Source organism: Paroedura picta, chromosome 3 (genome assembly GCF_049243985.1).
Source record: "Paroedura picta isolate Pp20150507F chromosome 3, Ppicta_v3.0, whole genome shotgun sequence".
Lineage (NCBI taxonomy): Eukaryota > Metazoa > Chordata > Lepidosauria > Squamata > Gekkonidae > Paroedura > Paroedura picta.
Window position 1 is genome coordinate 147,451,806 of NC_135371.1, and position 18,021 is coordinate 147,469,826.

Consider the following 18,021-nt stretch of genomic DNA (forward strand, 5'->3'; position numbering starts at 1 on the left):
CAAAGGTACTTTAACCTGATACTTTAACCAAGGTTTACCTGACATGGGTCCCCCCGGGACAAATCCAGCATGTGGAATAGGAACCCCAGTTCACAGCTCAGGCAGAATTCCTTCTGGCATAGGTGGTTCTGAACCAAGCACCTCACAGGCTCTAGGAAATACAGCACCTGAGGAGGGATAGGAAGAGGAGGAGGTTACCAGAGAAAGGTGGTGACTGCAAAGGAGGGGAGAAATGCAGCACAGAAAGAAGGCAACATTGCATCTACCTGGATCATGCAATTGCAGTAAGCATTTGGGATGTGGGGCTCCAGGCCAGCAAAGAGAGTCTTGTTATAATGCTTGAAGTCAAAGTCCTCCAAGCCCAGCTTGGAATATTTAATGGTGACCTAAGGAAATCAAGTCAGAAAACCGTCACAAGCCGTCAGGTATGGGATTGGCAGGTTATAAGTACAAAGATAAATAAATAAGTAAAATAAAAACATATGCGTGCGTAATGATGTGCTTGTATGTACTGGCACTTATTAGACAAGTAATTAATAACAGCACTTCAGCATGACAGAAGAAACTCAAAGGTCTTTGAAGAAGAAGAGTTGGTTCTTATATGCCGCTTTTCTCTCCCCAAGAGTCTCAAAGCGGCTTCCAATCGCCTTCCTTTCCTCTCCCCACAACAGACACCCTGTGAGGTGGGTGTGGCTGAGAGAGCCCTGATATCACTGCTTGGTCAGAACTGCTCTATCAGGGCTGTGGTGAATTCAAGGTCACCCAATTGGCTGCATGTGGGGGAGTGCAGAATCAAACCCAGCTCACCAGATTAGAAGTCTGCGCTCCTAACCACCACACCAAGCTGGCTCTCTTTGGTTCTTTTATACATGCACTTCTCAATGCACTTGGAAAAGCACATCTGACTTCTCCAGGTGTTACTAAGAAAAAGAGATCATCATTCCTGTTTGGGTCTCAATCTTGCCACTCAAGTTCGTGACAGCAGCATAAATACCTTCAACTTCCTGTATGGGTTTCTTTTGCTCTTGAGCTTGTACAAAGGAGGTGAATCTGCCTTACACAAGCCAGAACGGTGAGCAAGGCCTGACCTCCCCACTGAACCTGAATGTCCGGGCCCAGACTTAAGCCCAGCACACAGTTAATCCTCAGACCCGACCCCAACAGCCATCCAAGACCAGCAGCAAGAACCCTAGAAGAGCCAGGCAAACAAAATACTCAGAGTCAGCCTGGCACAAGAGGCCAGCTGGAGGGAGTAGTCCTGCCTGACAGCAGCAAAACAGTTCGGAGTCTTACAAAAGCCACAATGAGAAGCTGCAGGTGGTGCAAGTAATAGTGGTGGCCTTTGTCAGGCTCAGGAGAGCCAGAAGGTCCCGCCCAGCAGTGGTCCACTCCTTTATCAGGTTGGCAGCAAGCTGTGGCAGCAGCGTGAGTGAACTCCTAAGGCATTTAAAGGGCTTGCAGTCCCTTCAAATGTCTCCTTTAAGCTGAGTGTTCACACTGGAGGAACTTAAAAGGTATGAGAGCCCAAAAATCTTGGATATTTTCAGGCTTAGCAACAAAAACAATCTGCTGAATTAATACCCCCAAAATACCAATCAGGTATTTTTCCAGCTGGGATTTGTCAAATGCATACCCCTAGCTTTTACACATGGGCATACTTGACACCTCCCTGACTCTAATTACTCTCCATCCTTTGAAAATCCTTCACATCTGCTCTCTCCCTCTGCCAAAAACATCCAATACCCCAAGAAACATTTTAAACAGACCTTCCTATATTTCTTTGCCACCATGTAGACATATGGCTCTTCCTCCCGCCCAATGGGGGATTCGGGGACTTGGTTGAAACTGTCAAACTCATTGTCGAGTTCTTTCAATCGATAAGGAATCTGCAAAAGGTAGAAGCATGCTGAAAGCTAGAGTGTATGGACTGTCTCCATTCCTGTTTATGTTTGTACCCCAAAGCCTAGAATATACTCATGAAAAATTTTGTGCATGTTCCCCGTTTTAGCCCCAGACCCCCCAAATGGTGATTCGTTTATTTTCAAATGTATACGGAATTTCTGTATGCTTGAATTTCTATATGCATGAATGGGTTTATGAGGAAATATTAAAATACCTGGTTGGTTTTGTGATTAATTTTTTTGGAGGTTATTGAAATTTAAAAAGTATATATTTATGCATCTTATCATGTAAACTGCTTCAAGCCCTATGGAGGGGAGGCAGTTTAAAAATTGAATAATAATGATAAAGAACACAGGTCAGTAATAAAATAATTCCATCACAGACCAGTGGAGATACTCCACCAAGTCACTCAAAAGCCAAACCCTGTATTAATAAAAACATGTCCATCACAGATGAGAAAAATCAAATTACTAATGGTTAATACTAAAAATAAATGTCAGTTAAAATAATAATAATAAAACAAACATAATGCACAAATGTTAACAGAATAGAAAGCAACATATAGGAACTTGCAAGGAGGGGGCATCCCCTTCTCTTACCTCTGCTTCTTTTCCTCTCCCTCTTTTTCTGTCAATCTCCCCCCACCCTTTCTCTCTGTCTTCTATCAATTCTTTCTCCCATCTCCCCTTATTTGTCAGCCCTTCCTCCATTACCTTCCCCTTCCCTATCACTCTTCCCTATCTCTCTTTCCCCCCCCCCCTCCCCTCCCTACCTTGACTTGCTTTAGGTCAACCTACCAACCCCCTGATCCTTGACACCACCCCCTTGCCTTTCTGTCCTCCCCTTTCCCCCACCTTTGCTACTCTTACCTTCCCCACCCCATTGTCACTACTGTTCGTCTCACCTCCCTCCCCCACAAAATCCTTGGTGCTCTGTCTTGCCACTTCATCCCCATCCCAGAAGAGGGTGGGCCAGCCTCTTTGTGAATCTCCAGACATGGTCAGGCTTCCCCTGTCTAAAGCAGGCTGGTAGATCATTGACTCACAGTTATGATTTAAATTACATGCAGAGAGGAACCAGCGGGATATTTTTTTACAGTAAGAGTAGTTCAGCAGTCGAATTGGATGCCTAGGGAGGTTGTGAACTCCCCGTTGATGGTGGCCTTCAAGGAGCAGCTGGGTGAACACTTTTCAAGAATGCTTTACGCTGATCCTGCATTGAGCAGGAGGCAGGACTAGATGGTCTGCATGGCACTGTCCAACTCTATGATTCTATGAACTGCAATTCCCTTGTTGTTCAGGAAGTACACAAAGGACACACAAAGGACAACTAATGCTGTAACTACCTGGTTTCTAAGCTTGGTCCTCGGGTTCGGAGCATATCCAATGAAGCCAACTTTCTTCATGGTACGAAGAATCTCTGGGTCAACAGGTGGGGCTCGTCTACAAAACAAATTGTAGCTTCAACCTGTAAGCCTCAAAAAGTAAAAGGAGCTTCATAAAGAAAGGCAGAGATTTACTGAGGAAGGCATGAGAGCACTCCTCTCAGATTTCTTCTATGGATTCAGATGCCTTGTAATGACTTAGATCGTGTAAAGATTCTGGCATCAGCAGAACGCTCCTTGAACCAGAGAAAAATGCCGCCGTCAGATCTGTGGGATCCAGTCCATTGGTTCCATTTCTGGATGCTGCTCTTGCCAAGAGACTATTATTTATTTTTCAGGTGCAACCACCCCTTTAACAGCCCTCAGAGTGGTTTACAATTTGTAAATGAGTACAAAGAGAAAACACACACACTTTTAATGCAATGTAGTAAAAAAAAAAAAAACAGTGAAATGAGAAGCAAAGTTATAGGAAGCAGCCCACTCAGCTCCCAAACAACCTTTCTTTATTAAATCTCTTGTTCTACCTGGGTGCAGGTCCAGAATTGGCAGCCGGCCAGTCTGACAACAAGGATTCAGTGGTTAGCGGCACAGGGATAAGTGACAAGGGCATGAGGTCCTGGTTCCAGTCCAGATGGGGCAAGGTGTCCACAAGGCAAGGCAAGGCAAAGTCAGTCTCCCGGGAGTAAGCATTAAAGGTGATTTCAGGTGAGTCAGCCCAGAGGTGGACACAGCCCTCTGAGTCTCCAAAGACCAAAGCCTGTTTGCTGGCTGACACATCAAAGCTCATGATCAGTTGGCCCACTGTATTGACATGGAAAATGTCTGCAGGGTTGGCCAATCCGGTGGGTTCACAGAACTGACACTGACCTAGACAGGATGAAAAAAGAAGAGAGCAAAAAGGAGACATGGCTTCTCCCAGCACCCAGTGCAAACATTCCCCCAAAGTAACTTAATTCTCACACACTGTGGTTACCTCTTGAGGGAGGCACTGCCAGGATATGACTGTGAAATGCCAGCATATACAGTGGGGCATGGTCTGGTGTCGAAGCACCCATCTGCCCACTATCCTACCTGTTTGGGAGATGATAGCCAAGCGAGACGTGTAGGTAGGAATAAACTTCAGAAACAGAGGGTCAATGTGGACTTGCAGAGGTGTGATGGCTCGTAGCATGCGCAGGTCGTACACTTTGAGGAAACGATCACAAGCAAGGCCGTTCATCCGACTGGAGAAGCCACAGGTCACCAACAGGTTGCCATGGACATCAAAATCTGACAGACTACCCGAGTAGGCATCAAACTCATGCTCTACGGCAAAAGTGCGAAGATCACGCAGAGACACCTAATAGGAAGCAAACAATATTCTATGGGAGAATATGCTTACAAGGACCTTGTCAGAAAGGACCAGCTGAGCAATTTTAAACATAAGCTCCTATGTCACACACACACACCCCAGCAAGATTTTTCCCCGTTTCTCTTTTCCTTTACTGACTGAGCCGCACTAGCAATGCGTTTCCTTCTCTGCCTATCCCACTTTGTCACAGTACATTGTTTTGGCTGTTGGCTCAGCCTGAACTTAAATGGCACTCAAGGAATTTTCAAATTAAAAAATAACAAAATATTTTATTTAATATAGAGGGGAAAGGTCATGTGAAATCAAGAGCTGAAAATTACTGAGGTAACTCAATATAGATAACTCCTGAGGTAAAATCAGGCTAGTTCTTATGTTTCAGGCTAATGAGAATTTTTAAAGTTATTCACTGTTACTTAAATCTTTATGTTGAGAAGCTTTTGTTTCAGTGTTTTTAACTACCTACTCAACCTTGCCAACTTCCCCCAGTTCCCCTGTCTGTGTCAAGCAGCACGATATGCTGTATATGGTTCTCTGTGCCTTCATTTTATACCGACAACAACCCTGCGGAGTAGGTTAGTCTGGGAGTGACTGGATGAAACTTCATGGATGAGTGGGGATTTGAAACCAAGCCTTCCAAGTTCTAGCCTGCCCCTAACTTCAATGTGGGGCTTTGCTCACCAGGGGATTTGGTTGCCAGCCTGTAGGTGGGCCTGGAGATCTCCTACTAATACAGCTGATCTCCAGACAGCAGAAGTCTGTTCCCCTGGAGAAGATTAACTCTATGGCATTGCATCCCACTGACATCCCTACACCCCCCCCCAAAAAAAATCTCTAGATATTTCCCAATCAAAACTGGCAGTCCAAAAGGAGTTGGTAACAGGACAAAAAAGAGCAACCACTTAAGGAGGAAGACTAAAGAGACTTGGATTATACAGTCTGGGGCAGGGGCAGGTTGAAGGGGGCCCATGAAAGTATGGAGGTGAACCAGGGCTGCTGCGTAATATGTTTCACATATATATTATACACAAGAATCTGATTCTCACACCAATTTATCTGCCACTCAGTGGGAGACCAACAGTGGACTCATGAGCAAAATTATACTCTGCTAGGCCCAATGAAGTCATAGAATCACAGAGTTGGAAGGGATTTCCTGGGTCATCTAGTCCAACCCCCTGCACAATGCTGGACACTCACAAATCTATTGCTCATCCACTGTAACCTACCATGCCCTTGAACCTTCACAGAATCAGCCTCTCTGTCAGATGGCTATCCAGCCTTTGTTTAAAGATTTCCAAAGATGGCGAACCCACCACTTCCCGAGGAAGCCTGTTCCACTGAGAAACCGCTCTGTCAGGAACTTCTTCCTGATGCTTAGATGGAATTCCTTTTGAATTAATTTCATCCCATTGGTTTTGGTCTGTCCCTCCGGGGCATATACTGCCCTGCAAGTAAATCTCATTTAGAAAGTTGCAGTGACCCATTTTTAATGGTTTGCAGAAATACAGTGGGAACATTGATAACCTTTTATGCTTTTTACAAGAATCAAATGGTTAAAATGTTACCTTTCCTGAAGTGTGGCCACAGAAGAAGAAACGATTTGACTGTCTCATGATAGTAACTCCAGGCACTTCCACAGTATACTATAATAAACAACAAGGTAGGAGAAAGGCAGTCATAAAGCATGCTATCTACAACACACAGAAGTGGTATCGATTAAAAGTGGGGGGGAGCATTTAATTAGAGCTAAATTCCATTTTCTATCCCATGAGAGAAATCCAGTGATTCTGCCAGGGGGTGAAAGAAAGCTGGATGCAAAGAGAATTACAACTAACAGAACCCCCTTCCACATCTGAGGCCAAAAGCAAGGAGCCCTTGAGGATCCCAAGCTGGCAGAAGATACCAGGGTTTCTGGCAGGCAAGGGTATCTTGACTTTTAGACTATGTAATTTGCATGAGGTTAGAAATGGTCACATTTTTACTTTTCTTTGTCTCTGCCCCTCCTTTTTCATTAAACGAATTACAAATATGGTATGAGACTTTCATTTGGGATTCTAGGACATTTCTTTGAGATGGGAGGCAAAAATATCGGCGCTTCTGCCTGTAAGAGGAGTGGAATCAACACAAGGAGGATCAAAGCATGATTTGAGGCAATCTTTCCTAGATTCTCAGTTTTGCTAAGATCAGTTAAGAAAGTATTAACAGGCAACACTAGTTGTAAAACCAGCTATGAAGTCCTGCCTCTTTAATAGAGATTTAATGGGATGTTATTTATCCGATATTGTTATTTACTACCTCCATGCCATGAAAAGCTTCAGCTACCAATTTTTTCAGATTAAACCCTTCTAAAAGGGACAGGGCATTTTTTCTCCAGGTCTGTGGCAACCATAAACACACCCACTTCCAATTCAGGTAATCTAAATAAATGACATAAAATGGGGGCGGAGAACACTTGGTAGTTTGGTATACCTTCTGGGTCTCTTGCACTGTATTGAGATCTATTTCTATCACATGGTTGGTGAGTCCCCCAATGAGCAAAGTGGTGGGATCAGTCAACAGAAGGCTGTGCATGTCTTCACTTTCATCCATGCTAGAAGAGAAAGAGGGACATTCAGGTCGAATTTCCTACTCGCATTGCTTGCTTGATTGACCTGGTAAGCACACGCATAGAAAAGTTGCATCATGAAGTTACACTATAAGGATCATCCCAAGAAATGTTGTGGATATCCTATTCTGATGTAATTTCCCCACCTCAACATGCTCATGGAATGACTTCCCAAAAAAGAAAAGAAACAGGAAATGCTATGCAAAATCTCTGTACAGAGAGCAACAACACACAATGCCAGTATCTTCCAAAGCCCAACACCCCTTAGGGAAAGGCACTTACAGATAATCAAAGATTATGAGGCCTCCTCTGGACATGTACTTGAGATTGGTTTTGGTCAGGAACAGCACTCCATTCTCCAGGCTCTGGATCTGTCGGATGTCATCACTGCTGTGTACTTGGAAAGATGAATAACGTTCCAGGGCTGGACCAAAGAAAGAGGTGGCATGGCCCTGAAATTAAGATGTGCAAGGCTTCACTACAAAGCTGTCCTATAAGGATCAGTTAAAATGTTTAGGGCTGTTTAGCCTTTAATAGGTGACTAAGGGGAAACAGAACCTGCAAAATTTAGCATGGTGTGGAGAGAGAGACCCTGGGGCACCCACTGAAGATGAAGGGTGGGAGATTCAGGGTAGACAAACGGAAGCACTCCTTTACATGGTGTATAGTTGATTTGTAGGCTTCACTGCCACAGGATGTGATTGTGGCCATCAACTTGGAGGGCTTCAAATGGTAAGTGGACAAACTAATGGAGGATGGGACAATCAATGACTGCTCCTCTCAAGTGATATCTACTCCCTTCAGTACTAAAGGCAATATGCGTCTTTGTATCTATTGTTGGGAAGTACAGGTAAGAGGATGCTGTTTCAGCCATCCTGCTTGTAGGCTTGAGAGAGGCAGGTGATTAACTTCTGTGCAAACAGCATGCTGGACTAGATGGGCCTTTGATTTGATCCAGCACGGCTCTTCTTATGTACTGGTCCTTTGTCCTGCACATTTTAGGTACCATAACATCGTTTGTCATTTGCTCTTGGTTTTTTGATTACATAGACCTATTTAATAAGCCTCTTGCAAGTTGTCATAGTAGGAAAGTATTTCATTTTAAAAAATTCATAAAAACTATTAAAATATTTGTTGTACATATACACTGATACCCCTTTCCCTAGAACTCTGTTAGCCATATCTGACTGCCAGTAAAAAGAATGAAATTCAGCTCAGAATTTTGCTTTTACAGACTCGCATAGCAGAAATATAGGATTTTAGGTAATGTATATTGTTCAGGTCTTGCTCTAGTCCTTTCCCAAAGTAAAAAAAAATACTTTAACAATTATTGAGACTCATTGCTAAAATTATCCTAGAGCCATGGTGAGTCAAGAGTCCTTGTAAGGATAATTTTATTGTTAGTACTTTCACAGAGTATGAGAAGCATTAAAATTCCATCTAGAGCTGCAATTTATTTACCAGTTGATTTTAAAAGTTGGATTGCCATTTACGCAATTTTAGGTTAAAGGTAAAGGTATCCCCTGTGCAAGCACCAAGTCATGTCTGACCCTTGGGGTGACGCCCTCTAGCGTTTTCATGGCAGACTCAATACGGGGTGGTTTGCCAGTGCCTTCCCCAGTCATTACCCTTTACCCCCCAGCAAGCTGGGTACTCATTTTACCGACCTCGGAAGGATGGAAGGCTGAGTCAACCCTGAGCCGGCTGCTGGGATTGAACTCCCAGCCTCATGGGCAAAGCTTTCAGACGGCTGCCTTATCACTCTGCGCCACAAGAGGCTCATAATTTTAGGTTATGGTGATGAAAATAATTGGATTGCTACAAAATCTGTTTGAAAGTGATAGAATATAATTAGTGATTTATTGAAATTTGTTGACATTTTTAATCTTCTACTAACATCCAAAATTTCAAAAGCAAAGATACAACATATTTAAATGGAACAAGAATGTGAAAAATTAGTATTTATGCAATTTTAAAATTAAAAAATATCATTATAGGAGAAGGTCAAATGGCATAAAATAGATATGTTTAAATGTTGAGATTTTTTTAAAGCCTCATTCTGGTGGTTTGCTGATCTTTATAGCTCTAAAGAATTATTTTTCATAAAACCGCTACACCGTGACATTTGTTGCTACAGCAGTAGCATAAAATTTATTACATTTAGAACGGTAGATATTAGCTTTATTCAATAAATAAAAGTGCTTTCTCACATGTGGCTGACTTGAAAAAGAGCCACTAATGGAGGGAATTAATTTTTAAATACCTTTTATTAGATGCCAATATAACACAAAAAATTTCCCCCCAAAAAAATTAGACATATTATAAATATAAACATTATGAATCATAAAATAATACCAAGGTAGTAATAAAAAAGGTAATTTTTACTCATTTGTATTGTTAAACCAGATTTTTAAAGAAAGGATAAGAACGGTAGTCATCAGATTACATTCAACATAAATTTAAATGATCACTCTAGTTATACCAAGAAGAGTTAGATAGGGTTGCCAGGTCTTAGGAAATACCTGGAAATTCTGGGTGCAGAGTTCAGCAAGGATGTGATGTCATATCCCACGACATCACATTCAAGTAAAGGTCAACTAATGGTACATTGTGGCTTCATTTCTGGACTGCACTCCCAAGTCTCCCTTCTGTGAGGTCACCTCCTCCTTTCAACATTCAAATTCCCTACCTTACATTACTTCCTGCTCCCCATCTTTACATTACATATAGGTTTCCTGTTGGGGCAATTTACAAATCAACATCTTATACCAGGTGTTTGTTGGCAAGGCACTCTCAGCTCCTCCTATTTACAATATGGAAATAAGTCTACCTTAGACAGGGGAATATGGTGAGAAGCCTACCCTGCCTAGTTAGGATTACTGAGATTTATGAGTGTAGAGTGGTTTAAACACAGAAAGGGCTTGATAAATGCCAAGCATGTTCTGAGGAAAAATGTATATAATTGGTAAGCAGAATGATGATACCATTGGACCAAGGATATCTTACCAATAACTGTCTGCTGTTTACTTTAAATGCTCTGAAACAAAGACCCTATTTCTCCCAATGCAACCCAATAATGCTCAAAAGCATTCCCCCTCCAAGGCGGCCGCGTGGGGGGCAGGAAGGAGCAGGGCTGCCATGTCTTTGACGCGGCATTCCCTGCTCCTATCCCCAGCGGGAAGGGACCCCGGGCGGGAAAGGACCAGGGCCGCCGCGTCTTTGACACAGTGTCCCTGCTCCTTTCCCTAGAGTGAGGAGAAGCCGGCCGGAGGACTCACCATGTGGGAAGGCTTCTTCCTATGTGTTCACGGCTCCTGATTGGGCCCTCCGAGTTCTTATCACAGACAGGGCCCGCCTATTCTCCTCCCCTTTAGCCCTTACTCTTTTATTACTACCGCTCTGCAGGAGCGGTTTAAAGATGCTTTCTTTTGGCCCTATAAACAGACTGATTTCAAAAAGTTCAAAAAGTAAAGGGGGGGTAGAATTATGTAGCCGAGAGTCTCCCCCAAACTCGGTTTATTGGAAGAAGAAATAAAATCTGCAGACAAGACACAGAGAAAGTCTTGCCAAGTCAATGAAAGGACAGAAGTGGCTGGATTCCTCCCTCTCAACATAAAGGTCAAAACAGAAACAGTTTGATCCATTGTAAAAATGTAAAAAAACAGATTTAAAAAGAAACACTGGGGCCATTTTCAAAGCCGAAACTCTGAAACTAGTTCCAAAGGATAATATTGAACTAAACATGCCTACATATATCTTCAGTCTAATGTGTTGCCACCAACTCCTTACTCTGCCAAAAAGCAGTCGCTTTTTCTCAGTATACCTACTTCACAGGGGTGGTACAAGGATTAAGTGTGGGGTGGGGGAGATGACACACACCAGTCTGAGCTCCTGGGAAGAACAATAAGATGAAAGTGTACTTGATAAAGAAATAAGTGGCAGCCGACTAATTTTGGGAAAGCAGAAAGGAAACCAGCACTAACTGAGATTAGGATATTAGCAAGTCTAATTCTGAAAGGCAGGGATAATGTGGAGCAAAGCCTTACTAGTGTGCAGCTCCACCCTATACAGAAAACATGAGTGCAGGGGGACACTTCCCCAATAAGTACCACAGCCTTAGCCAGCCCCTCCCCCCCCGGGCTGTGTTTTTAAGCACCCTGACTCTAAACACCAAAGCTTCTGCTTTGTGACAAAGCAGGGACAAGAGGCAGGAGATGGAACTAGAAGCCTTGGCTCCATTTTATCCCAAAGCCCTGATAGGCATGTCTCTGTATATAAGAATTAGGTGGCCTGGCTGGTTACTGATCTTTCACACAAACAACTTGAAACTGTCCCCAATTCACTTCTCTTCCCATTTGTGCAGACTGGTTATCCCCTTTAGTCCTACTTCACTGCAACCTTACTAACCAGCAGAAGCATTCAGAAGGCTCAATCATGGTTAAAACCCCTTGGATTTTCTTTCTATAGAAAGGTCTCTGTTGCAAAGGGGATAGAAGTAACCTGATGGGGGATAATAGAGATTGCAGTGAAGTGTGTCCCAGTCCTGCTAAAGCTCACATCACAAAGGCCCATTATGCACAGCCGCCAAAACAGCGATTTCGGGTCACATGGAAAACGCGGAGGGGGAAGACGCGAAGCACACCGGTTATGCATGGGACGGGGAGGGGGAATGAAACAGGGGAGGGGGAATGAAACAGAATGCAAGAAATCTGGTAATGAAGGGTAGGGGTCTATTTTGCATATCTGTTGCTTCTGTGCATCTAAACAGGAGATGGGAAGAACTGTGTACATTTCTTTTTTAAGGTCAATAGGGAGAGGAATTGTGAAGAAGGAAATTCCTTGTTGGCATTTAAAAAAACTATTAGCAGTGATGGAGATGAGACATGTACCCACTGTAACACAGTCAATGAGAAGCCTTTACACTCGGCACCTTGGAAGAGGCATGGTGAGAACATCAGTACACTGGGTCAGTGGGGGCTAGCTAGCACCAACACATTGGCTGGGTGGTCTCTGGAAAGTAGGCTGTGCAGCAGGGTCAGGGGTCTCATGAAAGAAAGAACGAAGCCACCTCCTCATCCCCTCTCCTGTAGCTGAGAAGGGCAGGGAAATCACCACAGGCCCAGTACATGTATACTGTACAGACACCCTGAGAGATAGGTGGGGCTGAGAGAGCTCTTAAAGAGGTTGATTTTCTAGCTTGGCCTCCAGTCTTACCTTAGAGACTAGGAAGCAGAAATCCTAGATTCTCTCTGTCAATTTCCCCCCTTGCCCCACTGTCTCAGGGGTTGGGGCCTTACAGTGGGAGAAGTGGGCAAATGGCAACTTCACAAACAATGCATAAAATTTTCGTATTTCAGAGACTCAAAAAATGTTATACAGTTGAGAGAAGTTTTTGGGTGCAATTGTAGAGAAATTTAGTGAGGAGAAAATTTCTCTTCTTGGATTATAAATAAAGGACTCTCAATGAATATTGCTTGGACAAGGATGTCAAATATCAGCGGCATTATTTACCACCTTTGTGCACGCTATAATTAAAGGTTTAAAGATGATAAATAAAGTAGAAAAGCTTTCTGATTATAAGATAAATGAAAATGAGACAGAAATGACATAAATTTAACTGATTTTAGAAATATGATTGTAATCAGCCAATTAAAGTCCTAGGGACCAGTCTTCCCTCCAAAGTAGGATACATAGTAAATTTTGAACAACTACAAGCAGCTACATCATCAAGCTCTCAGACATATGACAGAATCACCTTTGTCTACAGTCTGAATTAGAACTGGGTTTGCAATAAAAAGTTACTCTGACCACAGGATAAACATAACGAGAGGTAAATGTAAGCTGTCAATTGCAATATTGTCCCCAGACTTTGCAATGCATTAAATGCTTTTGGGGAAGGGTAGTGTTCAAAGGAGAGAGCTGCTTTGCATGCAGAAGGTTCACTTGAAGGATCTCAAGTAAGATCTACTGAGAAAGTTTCTGCTGTTCTCAAGATCATGGAGAACCACTGCCAGTCATACTAAGCTAGACAGACCAATGATCTGACAGATTTTCAGTCCAATCCTCATTAGATAAACTAAAGTACTTGGAATTAGTCTACTGAATTTAGCAGAGTTAAAACTATATGAATCACTTTGTAAACTGAACAGTTCCTAATACTAACTTTAAAATATATATCATCTAAAAGAACTCTCAACTATGTAGTAAATAGGACGAAAAATAGCCAACTTCAGGTTTAACAAAACAGTAAAACACATAATAAGCAATACTTACCCCATGGTTACCAACCCAGAGCATCTCTTCATGTAGATCAAAGTGTGAGAAGGAGACAGGTACACCCACTTCAGAGACTACAGTATGGAGTTCTGAGTACATGCCTTCCATGATGTGCACTGGGTCAGGAACAGGAATACCCTCCAGGGATACCCCTTCGGGATCCAGCTCCACATTCTGTAATAGGCTAGGGTTGAGGTGGGGATCCAAAGCAGGATGGAGGGCAGGCACATATTCTGCAAGCGCTGGATCAAGACCTTCAAAATTCATGGCGGCTGTCCACTTTTAAGACAGAGAAAGGAATTCAAGCGATAAACTTTTACTAAGATAATGATATTATCACTATTAAATGAAGAAATAGGAAAAGTATTTCATAGTACAGGAAGACTACAATAATTGGATCCATCTTATTGAAAAATAGCTTTCAAGACAGAAACAAAGCTTCATCACTCAGCTGCTTTATAGTCACAAACATGCCAGCTATGGATTTGAGTAACAAATCTGTGGTGGAAACTCAGTCCCCAGTTAGAGAACATAATTCATGATTAAAAGGGCTGTGTTCAGTTCTTGGAGCTTGATGTGGTCATAAGAAGTTTATGTAAAAAATTTTCAGGGGATGAATTTTCTTGTGTTTGTTGTGTTCACATAAAGTTTACTGAACACATTTCATTTGTACTGAAGCAAGGCATTTTATTACACTTGTATTCAAATACACAAGCATCTTCATTTGGTTTTATATATACACATATGTACGCACACGGACTCACATATTATAGTGAGTCAGACTTTTTATGTTTATATATCATAGCTGCTCCTGAAAAATGGCATAGCTGACATGTATCAATGACCTTTTTCTTTTCCAAACATTAGCTATGGTGTTTTTTTATACTCCTGGCCAATTCTGGACCAAATCTTCTAGGAATCTGAAATGTAAACCCCCTGTACATTGCTACTATATGTACACAATGTTAAGCTTATCTGATATGTCTGCATACAAAAATTAATTCAATCGAGACAGATTTTAAGTAACAGGACCACAAACTCTTATTTCAAGCAAATAATCTACACATTGCTCTTTTCCACAGTAATCATACTGACGAATATTCAGTGGGGCTTACTCACAGAAAACTATTTGTGAATTGCAAGAAAAGGGTTTTTCTCTGTCAGGGCTGCCTCTGTTTTACACATACAGCATGGCTATTTGCACAGTAAGACAAAGGATCAAGGGGAATGGGGGGTGAACTGAAGGAAAGGACATGTAGGCATCAATAGTTTTAAAATGTATGTTTATGGTAAAACAGGCTTTTATGCATTATCCCCACAGAGGCAGAGCTCTAATAAAGGAAGTCTAAACTGTATGTCAAAAACACCTTGAAACAAAAGTACTCTTAATCTCTGTGTTTTCATTGCTCTAGCACTCTATCCATCTCATTGCAGAATAGGGATAATTCTGCTGACTCATGGTCAACGAACCATCCAGTCATTCCCAATGCAAATTCAATAAAACTACAGGTTACAACATTATCCAGTGTGGCCTCCAAGCCCAACCAGAAGGGATAGTTATCAAAATATATTAGCCATCCTTCTTAAAAGTGCTGTGTTCCTACAATTTTAATCCAGAAGTTTTGAAATGAAATTCTTGCTCTAGTCCTCGTTGTCCCCGTACCAAAACAGCCAAAACAAAGTGGAACTGGGCATCTTAATCAACAGAAACCACATCAGAAAAGCATCCTGCTATTGAATGGGAAAAGGAGAGCAGTCCTCTGATTGCAAACTTACTTTGAAATAAATACCAATGAAGTCTGAGGCCTACTTCCAAGTCAATGTGCCCAGCATTTCGCTATTGAGCAGCAACAGGTCTTCAATTAGCTAATAAAAAAACCCCAAGAATCCATACAATTAAAAATTATACCCATAATCCATTGCGCCACCGGGGCAAATTACCCATGACCTACTGCGGGAAAGAGAAAAGTAATAAGAAGGTAATTAAAACTTCCTGTTCCGTAGCTTATCTGGAGGACAAACCATTCAGGATGTTTTTTTAAACACCCTCGAACTGCCCGCAACTCCTTTCAAATTACTTAGCACTCCCTGCTTGAAAGGAGGACGGGATTACCCACAATCCTTCGCTCTTCCGGTTTCCTTCTCCTCGGGCTACCGTCTTTTCCCCGCCTCCACCTTCTTTGCTGCCGCCATAGCAACTCCAATCCGTTTCCGTTCCTACTTCCGCTGCCTAGGCCCGCCTTAGCGGAAAAGAGTCGGGGAGTATCCACCAATGACAGGGCGGCTTGGAAAGCTTAGCCAATCAGAGCAAGAGTGAGATAAAGGGCTTTCCGGGGATGACGCGCAAGGAGCGCTGCGTAGGGAATACGGAACTGCGGAAGGGATGCAACTGCGAGCGAGTGACGTAGTTTGTTAGATATGTTTTATATGGCGAGGAGCGGGTCTTCGTTCCCTCAAATTTAGATTCAGGCGGGCTGAAGTAGCAGAACAAACTGAGTCCAAAGGCACCTTTAAGACCAACAACGTTTTATTCAAGGTGTGAGCCTTCGCGGCAAAGCTCACACCTTGAATAAAACTTTGTTGGTCTTAAAACTTTGTTGCCTTTGGACTCACAGTTTGTTCCCTCAGATTTGTTTCGCCTTCGTTTGATGGGGTTGTGTTTTTCCCATTTACGTTTTTAAGGTAATACTCTCAAGTCGACCTACTCAGGAAGGTTTTAAGTTTCGAATGAGGAAAACCACCAACACCGTATCCTGCTATTATATCCAGCAAATGGGCTGTTCCGTCCTTTGTCTAAGAGTCTTTGTGTGCTTGTATTCTTCTTGCTGTATCGCTTTTGTTGTCCTGCTGCTGAGCTGGTCAGCCCTTTCTTGAAGAGCCACTGAGAAGTCTTATGGAAAGAACAACTGTACTTCCCTGTCTTAATGAATCATTGCATTTAGCCCACTTACACATTACAGCTTCCTTTTTACATAGCTGTCCAAGAAACTACATCAAATCTCCGTGAACCCGTTTGAAAATAGATTCCACATGGATAGTGATTGCCTTTTGTGCTTGTTAGGGTCAAGAAAAAGAGCAGTGTTATTTACTTTGGGTACTTATATCCCCCCTTTCTGTACAAAAGCTATACAAGGAACACAACTTTAGTAACACCATGCGTGTAACTAGCACAATTATGGAAAAAGTTTTGCCAGGGATTGAATTATGGAATTTTAAAATATGTTTTGTGAGGTTTTAATAGATAAAATAACAGTGTAAAAGCACTGGAGAGTGTGGGGGAGAATGAAGAATTCCATCATCTCACTAACAATATTTTTGTAAAGAATCCTCCAGAAAAAGGAAATGTTTCTGGTAAATAGGAAAAGTTTATATTTACTCTGTTTTCAAGAGGGATTCAAGGCAGCTTCTAAAACTCCAGATATGCTAAAATACAATAAAAGCAAAACAGGAAGACGAAATAATCAGCCATTAACCAATATATTATTAAAAATCAACACTTGACATGTTGCTATGGAGCAACACAGAGCTGAGATAATGCTTATAAACTGGAAGCAGTTCAACATAGACCAGGCCCTATAAGGAAAGGCTGAAGGGCATTACCTTCATTGGAGAAGAGATGCTTGTAAGGTAATAACATTGCCAGCTTCCAATACCTAAGCTATTGCCATGTAGACTAGAGGATAGTGTAGATATGTTCTCAATTTTGTTGGACTAATTAATTTGGAAGAGGAAGAAGAGTTGGTTCTTCTGTGCCGCTTTTCTCTACCCGAAGGCGTCTCAAAGTGCCTTATAATCCCCTTCCCTTTCCCCATAACAGACACCTTGTGAGGTGGGTGAGGCTGAGAGAGCCCTAATATCACTGTTCGGTCAGAACAGTTTTATCAGTGCCATGGTGAGCCCAAGGTCACCCAGCCTGCTACATGTAGGAGAGTGCAGAATTGAACCCAGCTCGCCAGATTAGAAGTCCACACTCCTAACCACTATACCAAACTGGCTAATGAATATAAATCACAGCAAAGGAGGTTCAGATTAAATCTGGGGAAATTTTTCCTAATAGCATGTTGGGTTTGACACAGGAACAGTCTCTATCATGAGGCAGGGGATTCTTCATTAATTGAGATTTTAAAATATCATTTGGATATCTACTTGTTGGAGATATTATAGTTGTAGTTCCTGCAATGGCAGGAGATCACTTTATAAAACCCTAGAGGTCCAAATAAGGACAGTTGTGACAGTTGATAAAGCAGAGGTTTTGAATGGCATAATTCACTTCATGGGGGTTGACTGATTCTCTTGAGGAGGTTGGAGTGTTATGGTTCTAATTCCCAGGGTGTCCACAGAGAAGCAGAAAGTGTTACACAAGCTATATAATATAAATGTAACTTTAGGACCTGAAACCTTCAGAACAATATCTAGTGGTATCTTCATTGTGCTTGGATCACTTGGCCACAGTGATCCATGCAATGGTCACCTTCATGATTGACTTCTGTAACTTGCTCTACACTG

General features: G+C 42.3%; 1 protein-coding gene across 5 annotated transcripts in view; it reads right to left on the reverse strand.

Annotated features, from left to right (window-relative positions):
- Nucleotides 1-15,727, reverse strand: part of PAN2 (poly(A) specific ribonuclease subunit PAN2) — a 36,449-nt gene extending 20,722 nt beyond the window's left edge. The window contains exons 1-11 of one of the 5 annotated variants that reach the window (XM_077328558.1): nt 15,629-15,727; nt 13,513-13,794; nt 7,522-7,691; nt 7,104-7,224; nt 6,200-6,277; nt 4,358-4,625; nt 3,811-4,153; nt 3,248-3,344; nt 1,767-1,886; nt 267-386; nt 39-167 (exon numbers count right to left, since the gene is read on the reverse strand). In XM_077328558.1, coding sequence (XP_077184673.1) covers nt 39-167; nt 267-386; nt 1,767-1,886; nt 3,248-3,344; nt 3,811-4,153; nt 4,358-4,625; nt 6,200-6,277; nt 7,104-7,224; nt 7,522-7,691; nt 13,513-13,782 — 1,716 coding nt within the window. In that variant the 5' untranslated portion in view covers nt 13,783-13,794; nt 15,629-15,727. The other 4 variants (XM_077328560.1, XM_077328557.1, XM_077328561.1 and 1 more) reach the window with 4 other exon arrangements.
- Between the last annotated feature and the right edge of the window lie 2,294 nt (nt 15,728-18,021).